This window comes from Anomalospiza imberbis, chromosome 21 (assembly GCF_031753505.1).
Source record: "Anomalospiza imberbis isolate Cuckoo-Finch-1a 21T00152 chromosome 21, ASM3175350v1, whole genome shotgun sequence".
Lineage (NCBI taxonomy): Eukaryota > Metazoa > Chordata > Aves > Passeriformes > Viduidae > Anomalospiza > Anomalospiza imberbis.
This window is the reverse complement of record NC_089701.1, coordinates 994,519-1,006,799: the sequence shown is the minus strand read 5'-3', so window position 1 is coordinate 1,006,799 and position 12,281 is coordinate 994,519. Positions and strand designations below refer to the sequence as shown.

The following is a 12,281-nucleotide window of genomic DNA, read 5'->3' as shown; positions in this document are numbered from 1 at the left end:
GGCAAGAGGCTGCATAAGAAACCCTTCCATGCTGCCAGAGTGGGGATCTGCTCTCACTGCCAGACCCGTGCTCTGTCCATGCGTCAACACGGTGTCTCCCCACACGTTTGCACAGTGTCCTGCTCTCTGCTTCATCCCACAGTGACAACACAGTGCCCTGAGAAGGGCTGGCTGCCTCAAACCCCACACCGGCCCAGCAAAGGCTGTGCCACGGCTCTGCTCTGGCCAAGCGGCTGCTGGTAACCAGGGTGGAAGAGCAGGACCCACGGTCCTGGGCTCAGGGAAGGCTTTGTCCCCTCTCCGTATCAGCACAGCCCTGACATGGTGTGACAGTGAGGTGCCCTGCAGTATTCCCATGCAGAGTGAGGGAAGCCGTCAGCCCCGGGTGCCGAGGGGAGAGGAGTGGGAGTGCGGGCTGCACAGCCCTGCTTGTTTTTTCCTTGCTTTGCAGCTGAAGAGAGGAGAAAAACTAATGAAAACAGAGCTCTGGAAGAAGCGCCAGGCCTGGAGTGGCTTCCGCCCCGATCCCCAGCAATTATCAGCCACATGCCAGATGTTCCGATGCGATGCCAATGTCAGAGAAAATAAATCTGTGTCAGGTTCAAGGTCCCTGCCGGGCCAGCACACAGCGGCTCGCGGCTCAGCGCCGTGCGAGGCGGGACAGAGCTGCGGGCCGGCCGCGGCCGCTTCCTCCTGCCAGGCATTGTTCCCCTGGGAAGCCCCGGCCTCACACCGGCCACTTGCTATTTTTGCAGCAAGGTGCTTTTGGGGGTAAATACGTCCCTGCCGGCCTTGGGCACTTTCCTCTGCGCGGGGCCTGGCCAAGGCTGTGGCCTGGCTCCTGCAGCGGGCGCGCGGCCGCCGTCAGGGCCGGCGCATGGGCCGCGGTGCAGTCCTGCGGGGCCGGGCCGGTGGCGTGAGGGTGGACTTCTGAGGCTGGATTTGGGAAGGCCACGCTGGAGTGGCCACCAGGTAGAGCCAGCTCCTAGCAGCTTTAGGGGTTCCTGGGGACAGCGAGGACGTAGAGACAGGTGACATTTTGGAAGCCGCAGCACCTAGGAGGGAAGGATGAGGCGGGTCTGGCTTCCAGCAGCACGGCACGTGCTGGGGAGGGGATGCTCAGGGCTGCAGCTAGGCCCCAGAGCTGCTGCCCTGAGCAGTGCTGTCCTGGCCATGGGAGCAGCACAGCGCTGTGCCCTCGATGGGCCCAAGCACTGGCACATGTCACCAAAGCTCCCGCTGCTGGTTTGGAGTCTGCCCGGTCCCATCTCCTTCCCTCACGGCCACGGCGCAGCCGGAGCCTGCGGATCCACACCACCCGCGGTGGGCCGCAGCGTGCTTTGGCTCCTTGCTGGTGCTTAGCCTTGATGCTCAGCAAAGCATATCTCCTGCTCGGATTTTATCTCCATCCACTCAGCTTATCGGCGCGGGGCAGCCCTCCTGCCTGCGCCACGTTCCCGGAGCGTGCCTGCAGCAGGTGTGGCCAGCGCTACTGTTTGCCAAACGCCACTGCCCGCCCGCAGTCCCTGACTCCAGGGCCCGCGCTGATAATGCGCGTGCGGCGAGGACTCTGGCGATAGCGTTCCCCATGACATTACCTTGTCCCCCGCATTCTTCCGATGCCACACACGCCTTCGCTCGGGGCGCGGGCGGCCCGGCCATGGTGGTGGGTGCAGATGCTGTGCAGGCAGCACTGGGAAGTGCTGGTGGTCTCCTCCCGGGGGGACTCATTGACATATCAGTCACATAGTTCTGCATAATTGGGACTTGGATGCAGCCTCTCTTTATGTTTCCTCTTGGAAGTTGCCAACAACATGAAGCACTCCTGGGTCAAAATGACAGCCTTTTGTTTACTATTCCTGCTTATGTGCCTCATTTTCTTCAAGGATAAGAGCTCTTTATAGGAATCTTTATTGTGATGAGGTTAGCAGAGAGAAGGATTTCTCTCCAGCTTTCTCTCTCTCTTTCACAGCTGATTAGCAGGGTCAGCCCATGAGGACAGTGATGTGGAGCACAGACCCAGCATTTGCCTCAGGGTCCCCCCAGCCATGAGGCATCTTCTCCAGCACAGCCCCAACCTGCTGGCCCCCCAGCACCCAGCCCGTGGCACTGCTTCCCTCCTACTCATGGAAGCCTGCAGGGAGGGGATCCACCACCCCAATAAAGGTACTGAAAATCCCAATTGACCCTAGAAGCTTGGACAGGAGCTTACCTGGAGCACACACCTCCCCTCCGTGGTCTTACCAGGCCACCCATGGTGACCTATCCTTCATCTGACCTCTGCAGCGGTGACCAACCCCATCGGTAGTGTCCACACTTGGCAAACTGAGATGTGAGAGACTCATGGTGGACCAGACAATGGAGACCCACCGGTCTGCTGCACTCAGAACTCTGGTTTTCAGGTGTGAACTGCAAATGGACAGTGACTGGGGAAGGGATAAGGAGAGATGTGGGAGCAGTTGGTGACAAGATGGGGAGAGCTCATGGAATAGACATGGGCAGGGTGGACATCAATGAAGAACCTTCCCCAACTCTGGGAGAGGCCCCACAGGACCATCCCAGCAGATCTGTCACCCACTGCTGGACCGCCCGTGCCACTGCAGGGAGGCGACCCAGCCGGCCCCACAGCCCTGTCCCAGCCAGTGCCCACGGGGTGACACGCTCCTGGGAACAGCCACTCCTGTCAGGAGGAAAGCAGCTTACCCTTGAAAGTTACTTTGCGAAGGTCAAGAGTGGGACTGTGACAGAGCAGCCTGACAAACACATCTCCCTAAGTCCTTGGGCCCGATAATGTATGTCCCATGCAATGTTGACACTAGTGATCCACCAAAGATCAGGTTAACAAGTTTGACGTTAGTGACAGCGTGATTTGTTCTGCGCTGGCTCTGAATTCATAGAGCCGCCGGCCTTCGGTGATAAACTATTGCGCCGCGCACACGGGGCTGTGGCAGTTGTCACCCGCCGGAGCACCGAGATGAAAAGGAAGCAGAGCTCTAATCAAAATACAGTGGTCAGTAGGGGTTGAGCTGAAAATTAAAAGGTGCTGGTACTTTTCCCACTCCAGCCTGCCTTCCCAGGCAGCGCCTCGTGCCAGCGCAGGGTGAGGGGAGAGGCTGCCTCGTCACCTCTGCGCGGCTCCAGCTTCGTTTGAAGGTGAGGACAAACCCGTCACCCCACGTGCACAGAGCATCCTCTGCCACCTCCAGGGAGCCCCACCACTGCTGGTGTTCAGGGCCCCCTCACCGGGAATAAATCCCGTGCGGCACAATGCCCTTATCCCAGTTCCCAGCCACAGCAGCAGCCCCAAGGCCTTCCCCACACCCATTCCAGAAGCACAGCAGCAGGCAGGGCAGGGCCACAGCCACCACCCAGGGCAGTGCTGGGCTCCCCCACCCTGAGACAGAGCCACCGCCACGAGGGGAAGGCACAAACAGCCTGGAGACACCAGGGGTGCAGAACATTTCACATTTATTAGTTCATACAGCTAAACACTCACTAAACATGCATTCAACACTTATTGGTCACATTTCCACAGGTAGTCAAGTCCCAGAGCAGAGCAGCGGAGCGGGGCCAGGCCGGGCTGACACGGACCCGCCGGCAGGAACATTCATTTGGTCGTAGCGCGGTGAGGGGCAGCTCCCGGTGCCCGCTCCCCCGCGGGTGACATGGGCCGGGCACACCGTCCTGCCCCAGCCCCGGCTCCGAGTGTGCCAATGCTCACCGTGTGTCATGCTGAAGCAACATCCTGCTCCCCTGATTTACACAAGGGATTGTGGGAAAAATGAGCGGGAGAAACCATCACTGGGAACGTCCCCAAGAAGGAGCCAAGAGCTGGGACTGACCCTCTTGGAAACATCCCTCACACCGGCAAGGGGCCGACACAAGCAGCAAACCTGACCCGCTGCCTCCCCGGGCTGCCCAGGACGGACACACGAGGAGCTGCGAGGTCCCAGCTTACAGAGGCAGCCTCTGCACCAGGACGGAGCTGGAACCAAGCCTGGGGCTGGCACCGACAAAACCCAAACTGCCACGAGCCACATCGTCCCCAGGGAGGGACACCGGAGCACGGGACACACAGCAGTGACAGGAGCCAACCCCAGCCCACGAAGGGAAACACAACTCCAGCAATCACAGCCCACAGCCCCGGTTCCTCGCTGGCAACAGACACTGGCAGAGTTTAGTTTTTCACACAATCCCTTTGAGATGATAAACAGGATGTCACACGAGGTAGTTTAGTTATGGAAATTGAGTCAATAATGTTATCAACTATTACAAGACATTTTATAAATTGAAAGAAAACAATGAATCACAAAAGGCTTTGTTAAGGTTGATCGTCATCTGGTCTCAATTTCTGTTTCTTTTTGCCCTTGGGGGCATTTCTTCCACTGAACCATGTTGCTTCTTTCACAGAATTGTCAGAGGGCAGCTCACAGGAGCTATTTTTAATTTTTTTTTTTTTTCCAAGGGAAAGACACTGCCTGGATTGGCCTCCCCAGCTTTTTGCGAGGCTGGTTTAGACTCAGATTTACAGACTCTGGCTGAGGGTGCTGGGAGGGAGTTTCAACCCTTAAAACTTTTGCTGACTCTCAGTGCTGGCCCCGTCTATGGCTGGATGGGACTGTTTGGACACTCATAGCAGCTGTACCCCAACCAGAGTCACACACCAGTGCCCTTCTCAAACTGTCTGACTGTTCCTACAACCATAGTGACAAAGTTGTACTGATGAAAATTAAGAATTCATGACTAACAAACAGAGTACAGAGCCCTGCAACTGGCTGCCAGGGACACAATGAGAAATTTCTGTTTCCCCTTTTCCATGAACAGGCAAATATTTAACAGCAAAGGCAGAGGGATGAGGGAATGCAGAAATAGAGCCCCACAGACAGAGCTGTCCCCAGCTGCTGGGTGGCACAAGGGCACAGCCTCGTACAGCCCCGTGCACCTTTGGGATGCTCTGCCCACAGCACCACATCTGGGCCTTCAGCAGGCAAACTTCCCACAGCCAAACCCAAAGCTTTTCCCCCAAAATCCCCATCTGGGGCTTTGGTCAGCTCTCAGCGGGTCCTCCAGACAAGCTGGGAAAGAAGCAACTGTTGCAACATCAAAACTAGGGTTTCTCTGGGTCACATTTTAAATACTTATCCCTGAGCTTCTGTGCATTGAAACAACACACCATGTACCCAGAGAAACACCACAGCTTGATACTGATAGCTATGCACTCCCTCCATTTACACATCATCTACAACTTAAAAATTAGTTTCATACTTTAACTAGTTCCCCAAGTTTCCCCCTTTCTCCTGCCTTTCATGTGGCAGGGATGATTGCCGCTTATTATCCTGAGAAATAACAACATTTTCACAGACACTGAGCTTCATAGCTTCAAATCAAAACCAAGAAGGAAGAAAGAATGAATGGGAAATAGCACATTCACAGGAGAATCTTTTTTTTTTCTTTTTTTTTTCCTTTTAAAAATGTAGTAAAGATAAAAGAAATTCAAGTGGTTTATTTTTTTTTTAAAGTTGGTTTGAAGGACAAGACTTAAACTCCTTTACCTGAAGTGGGTCTGTGCAGAAGGCTGAGGAGCAAGGGCAGATCCTGCTGGCACAGGGGAGGGACAGCAGCAGAGGCACTTGAGCCTTTGCATGGCTGGGGACGAGGCCACCAAGGCACCCTGCAGCAAGTGAGAGCAGCCAGACGGAGGGGTCAAGGCTCAGCCCACCTGGCAGGAGCCTGAGCTGAAGGGGAAGAAAACTCACTCACTTTCCAGAAGGTTTTGTCGAGGCCCTGGGCTCTGGCATTCACCTGGGACGGAGCCCCGCGAGCGGGACCCTTCCAGCTGCTCCTCGGCAGCCTCCCCCGAGCACTTCAAACGTATGTCCCAAACCTCTGCTCGGATTGAAAGTAACTCTTCAGCTTTCTATCTGCACAGACGCTTTGAAGGAGAAGAGGGGGTCAGCCAGCCAATCTGTCTTTCAAATCGGGGATAAAAATTGACTTGTCATGGCAGAAAATTCTACCAAAGACTATTATTGTTGATAGATTTCTCTGTGACAGAAGGTCAGATAAGCAAGAGCAGATAGATACCAAAGATAATGAACTTCCCCCTAGTAGCATTAAGCACAAATAAAATATGTGTCCCTGTAAACGGAATGTTACATGAAGAATGGAACGAAAATTCCAACCTTTCCAGGGTGTCCTTCAAACCAAATTCACAAATACATCTACCTAACGTCTCTACATCTCTAGCTACATTCCTACCTTCTCATAATACCTGAGTTTGCAATGCAACACATTCACATTACCCTGTTTAAAAAATACAAGTCATTAGAGGACTTGGTGCAGAAGATATCAGGAATGACTGTCCAGTGATTCCATCTGGTCTGTTTGCTGCTTCCTCACCTGTCAGTTCAGGAAGGATTTTCTACTCCCTATGGCAAATGTGTATTTGGGAACGGATACTGCTGCCAATCAACCTTCGTAAAATTTGCTTTCTACAACAGAAAGTGGAACATTCATGTCTGTTTGTCATCATAACTGAGTTTAGGTTTTTGGTTGTTGTTGGTACAGCATTAGTTTTGGGAGGCTGTTTTGGAAAACCACAGAGTACCCAATAGATTATTTTTGTTGGGTAGCTGGCAACAAGATGACTGCTTTTATGTACACTAATTAGAACACTTATTCATCAACAGATTATAATAATTCAGTAACTGTAGAATAAAATCACTCCTATGCAATTTTAACAATTCCTTGAGTGTATAAAACAGCAAGCCAGAAATAACCCGTAATAAAAAGATCATATCAAGCTATTTGGAAATTAAACTCAAAAGCTGAGAAATACATTCTAACTTACAAACAGATACACTAAAATCTTCCCCTGAACACGTGAGGTATTGGCTGTATGCAGAAGGCTTTCCTGAGAATACACACGTGTCTCATTGTACTGTCAGAAGGTAAATGAGATTTATGGAACCACCTTTGGGTGCGGAGCTCCACCGAGCTGAGCCGCTGCTGTGCCCAGCAGCTGTTACCCGTAACATCCTGTTTAAATAATGAAAAGTGAACAGCTACGGACTTTTAGAAGAGGGAAACCGTTGAGCTGGGAGATGCCCAAGCGGGATGCCCGCGGTGCGGCGGCAGCAGGGCCCTGGCGCGGTGTGACCGCGGCCCCCGGCACTGACCGGGCCGTGCCAAACCAGCAGGGCACAGCCCCCTGGGGCTGCGACCAGGGAGCACCCGCTGGGCCAGGGAGGGAGGGAAGGACGACTTTGGTGAATGGGATTTTTCTCCTGCTCACCATCACATTCATGCACAGCAGCTGCAGCCTGCTGAGCTGTGCTTGCTCTGTGCCACGCAGCTGCCACCAGGGAAAGACAAGAAGGTAGCGACTCGTCCCTCCTACTCTGAAGGAACAAAAGTTGTTTCCACAAGTATTTTTAAACCAGCATTCAAACGCTTATCGAGGAGCCACCTTTTTAAGTGAATGCCAGATCTACATCTAAGTAGGCAGGGAAGGAAATCCAGCCAAGGCTGTTTAGGAGAGTGACAGAGTCTTTGATATTAATTCCTAATGAAAGAGATGAGATCAAGAGCATCTCATCCAACCTCCCCATCATGAGCAGGAAATCATGAGGTCATTCATGAGAATGCCCAAGTTTAGCTAAATATCAGCACTTAGCAATCATTTAATCAGTTAATCAGCTGTCATTAAACCAGTTCTCCCTCTGGAGTTGTGGAGAGCCTGTGAGATGGAAATCCAAGCCTTGCAACACCTAGAACACAACAGGAAACCAAGTACAGCAGTAATGTAGTTTTTCCTGGGATTCCACAAGGAACAGGCCAGTCCTGGCAGGATCTAACTATGGAACACCCATTCCCTGAGTCCAGCAGAGAAAGCCATGCCAGAGGACGCTCACCCCACTACACAGGCCCCATCCAACACAGGATACATTAACTGCTCCCAAAACGGGGACTGCTGCAATGCAGAAGTCTCACGAGTCAGGTACCATGTGGGAGGCATTAACAGGGGCAATCCTGCCTCTTCAACAAGTAGGTTTTTCCTGCTTTTGTAAACCTAAAATGGATTTAAAGGAAGTGATGATAAAGTCCTTGCCATTCTCTAGCAACAGGAGCACCTTTGTGTAATGCCAGGAGCCTGTTATGAACTGCAGGAACACAATTTCAGAGGAATTGGCAGGTGTTGTGGCAATAGTAAGAGGGCAGCTGGCCAGGAGGGGCTGGGGAAGACCCCACCTGCAGCTCCCCAGACAGGACAGGGCCAGGGAGTCCCTCAGAGCACTGCCATCCCACTGGAAACCTGCATCTGGAAACTGCCAGGGGAAAAGAAACCAACTGCCTCGACAGACTTCTCCTTCTCCACTCCTGCCTTTTTAAAATTAAAGAAAAAGCTTGGCACTTCTCTAGCACCCACTTCTCCAAAGTCGTCCCTTTGGGATACTAACAGCTCTGTCAACATCTGCTCTCTGTAACAAATGCTTTGGATGCAAATCATGGAAAGAGCAGTGCGTGAACAGCATCTTCTCCTTGAGGTAGTCTTCGTCATCTTGGTCCCCAGCCCCAAATACAAAAGAACTAACCCTAACAAACACTGTAACATTAAACATCTTCACATTCTGTAAACTGCTGGAGAATGCATCTGCCGCATTCTTACAGAACCATGTGCATCGTGTTGAAGATCATACATTCAACTCTGTCGTGAAATAAATATATAGGAAAAGGAGTAAAAAAACAAAAACAAACAAAAAAGATTCTTGCTACAAGGGCAGGGAGGCCCACTGCCCTGTCTCCAGCCTGGATGGCGTTTGCCCCTCTCCCGGGGTGAGCCGGCCCCAGGCTCAGCGTAAGGCGCCGGCCGGGGCCAGCTGCGCTCACTCTTTGCTCACACTCGTCTTGCAGGAATGTAGAACGGCCTTAAAAAGGAGAGGCAGCTGCTCCAGAGGGACATTCACCATTTTTCCTGGTAAGAAAGAAACCAGAATCAGCAGCCACAACTGAATCAGATTTCAGAGACACCTAAGCCAGCAGCACTGGAGACAGTTTTACCTTGAACCTTTCACAGAAACAGTTAATCATCCTACAACTACATTAGACATTTGATATACATTTGGACACAATATGATTTGTTTACTGAATAGAAAGCAAAATAAATGGGCAAAGTCAGATCAAAATGATTTCTCCACAATGGAGAAGTATTTATAGAAAGTGCGAAAGGCTAAATCCCATCTCACCTCAAACCCCCTTGTTGATCTCTGTGAGTAAATTACAAGAGCTACTCTGAGATTATTATCTAGTTCATTATGACGGAGTAGGATGAAGCATACAGAGCCTTGACACAGGGAGGGAAGCATCTCCCTTTGCCATAACATTCAGGAACAGTTTTAGTAATGCTAGGCCTTGGAGATCTAAGTAGCAACACTACCGCAGCTGAGAATTCACCTGCGGATTTCCGAGGTCCAGGTGAGGAAAACTGGGGGTTACACTGATCTGGCTGAACTCTGCTGATCACTTTCTGCTCAGTTCAGGGATCTCCCCAATTCTGATGAGATAATTACTCAAACCAGGATTACACTCTTTTGAGACAAAATGCCCCCCAGCTGGGAGTGAAAGAAGAATAAGGGGAGACTGAACAATGCACTTAAAGGGTGTCAGGTTGGAGCAAGGCACCTCTTCCCCGAGGGACTAACCCTGTGCCCACCAGCATCTCCAGGACACCTTGCCAAGAGCCCCTCAGACTGGATGAGCTCAGGGCAATGGGATGGGCTTAAAGACGGGCAGAAGCCCTGATAGGAAATGGTCCCACACAAACATCCTCGACCAAAGTCCACAAGAATTTCACTGCAGTAAGTTAATTATCCTTCAGAAGTAAATGTCACTACTTGCTCCCAGCGGGAGGAGCGCTCAGCTCAGGAGTTACCTGCAATGTAGCGTATCTCTGGCAGACACATCATTAAATCCGGGAAGCGGTTTGGCTGGTGGGGGTATTTGTACTCCGTGAAGTCCTGGCACACGTACCAGTACCGCTTGTTCAGCTGCTCCAGCTGGGAGGCGTTGGTCAGACCCCTGATATCTGGAACAGAATACAAGAGCAATGAAAACATGACAAAAACATCTCAGAAGAGCAGCAGCCCTGCACTTACTGCCACTTCTTCGTGACAGACTGATTTCTGTCACTCTGATCTGGGTCCCTGCTTTGGAGACCAGCTTCCAGCACCCAGTTAGACCAACACTAAAATTCCCATCTCCCCTCCTGCTGTGCCTGCATCATGGATGCGTCTTTATATGTGTGTCTGGATCCAGGATTTCCCTTCACAAAAGGCTGGGAAGAGAACAGCTAATGTCCTACACTGGTCACCTGCAGCTCCATAAATGCTCTTGGAGAGAACAGCCCCAGCAACCTGAAATCCCTGCCTGGCACAACACAGCCAGGTGTCAGGGTTTGGTCCTCACAGCAGATCAGGGTAACACCTCCTCAGACAGGAACACACTGGTTTTAGCTCTATCATCTTGGCTGAGGACAGCGCTCAGTTCTATAATTGAAGATATCATCACATTTCTCCCCATCTGCTTATGAATCATGTCACGGGAGCTTTATAAACTTGTCAAGTCCTTGTTTTTAAATTTAGCTTTGCCAGTGTCAGGCAGCACACACAAAGGAGAAAGGGACAGGCAGGAAGTCCCACTGGCAGCGTGAGCTGCGGCATCGGCACTGGCGGGTCCTCCAGCACAGCAGCGAGGAAGCTGCGGGGCAGGCTCGGTGCTGGGAGACCATCTGACGGAAGAGGCATTGATCTACTGCCCAAAAGCTGACTTTTAAAAATAAGTCTCAGGTATTTCACATAAAAAATTGCAAACTCCAACTAAAAATAAAAGAAGACAGGAAGTTAATGAAAATACATTTTGGAAAACAATGGAGACAGCTCGAGAAGTGCATTATCCAGTGTCAGGAAACTGCCCAGGGAAGCAAACCGGAACCTCAGCCCGGCACAGATTGAAGTGTCAGCATTATCTCCCTCTGGAAATGAGCGGGGGAGGAGGGAGCCCGCAGCACATTTCTACAGACTGCAACTATCTTTCACAGTACAAAAGACTCTGGGGACATTTATTTCCAAAATTACAGCTGAACACTATTCACTGAGCATTTGTCTCTGCATGGATTTTGAAATGCCCAGGGTCTTGAAGGAGCCTGGACTGCCAGCTTTAATATGCTCCTTAATCAACAGGAGGATACAGCCCTTTCCTAGGCTGACTTCATGGCCTGCATGTAAATATTTCATTGGTGATTACCTTTCACTGTGAAGAGTCAGATTTGGGTATAGAACCTAAAAAGCAGGAACCCAGCTCAGAAACCTAAGGATACATCCTGAAGGTAAACATTTTAATGAGTCTGAAAAACTCTAAAAAGAGAAGAACCAGTCTTACAAATTCACCCCTTGAGGCATAAAAATGAACAAGTGGGGCTGGTAGCTCCTCTTTGCCTCACCTTGGTTGAGGAAGTTGATGGCTTTCATGCAGGCGTACTCCTCGTTGCTGACCTTCAGCTGGCTGAATTTGCGAAAGAGGTAGATCAAGCGCTCCATCACCTCCATCCCCTCTTCACTGAACCTGGAGGACAGAGATCACATCAGCACACACAGCACACGGACTGGACAGTGAAGGCATGAAGCTTATTAAAGTAACTTCAGACACCTTGCAAGAGAATTAAAAAAAAAAGTCATCAAAACTGCCTGAAGTCTGCTGGTACCAAAAATAAGGAAGAAAATGTCTCAGTTACAAATGCAGAATCATAGAACCATGGAATGATTTGGGTGGAAATTACCTCAAAGCTCATCCAGTCCCATTCCCCGGCCAAGGGCAGGGACACCTTCCACTAGACCATGTTACTCAGAGCCCCATCCTGCCTGCCCCAGGGATGGGGAGTTCACAATCTACAGATATTTGCAGGGAAAAACCTCTCTTGGTGATTCAGTTCACCACCAGCCTGTTCTGACAGCAGAGAAGGTTTCACAGAGCCAGGAATCTGCAGCGAAGCCAGTGACAGAGATGGGGACCACAGGGCATACTAATGCACAGAGAACACCCCAAAACCTCCTGGAAAATTGCCTGATGGAGATTTTGTGGGAGCAGAATGAGGTCCTCCTGCTAAAGAGGGTGCCACACTTCATCAGGAGAAATACCCCACGTGTGCACCATGAAAAAGCCATGGGGAAGGACCAGGCTGGAGCGGAGTGGGAGGGTGTGGAGGGCTGTGAGTGTCTGCAGGCATC

General features: G+C 51.2%; 1 protein-coding gene across 4 annotated transcripts in view; it reads right to left on the bottom strand.

Annotated features, from left to right (window-relative positions):
- Positions 1-4,257: 4,257 nt before the first annotated feature.
- The window catches only part of NR6A1 (nuclear receptor subfamily 6 group A member 1), a 75,528-nt gene continuing 67,504 nt past the window's right edge, over positions 4,258-12,281 (bottom strand). For all 4 annotated transcript variants that reach the window (XM_068210900.1, XM_068210899.1, XM_068210901.1 and 1 more), the window contains 3 exons: positions 11,498-11,619; positions 9,932-10,084; positions 4,258-8,974 (listed from right to left, as the gene is read on the bottom strand). In XM_068210900.1, the coding sequence (XP_068067001.1) occupies positions 8,886-8,974; positions 9,932-10,084; positions 11,498-11,619 (364 nt within the window). In that variant the 3' untranslated portion in view covers positions 4,258-8,885. The remainder of the gene's footprint in view (positions 8,975-9,931; positions 10,085-11,497; positions 11,620-12,281) is intronic.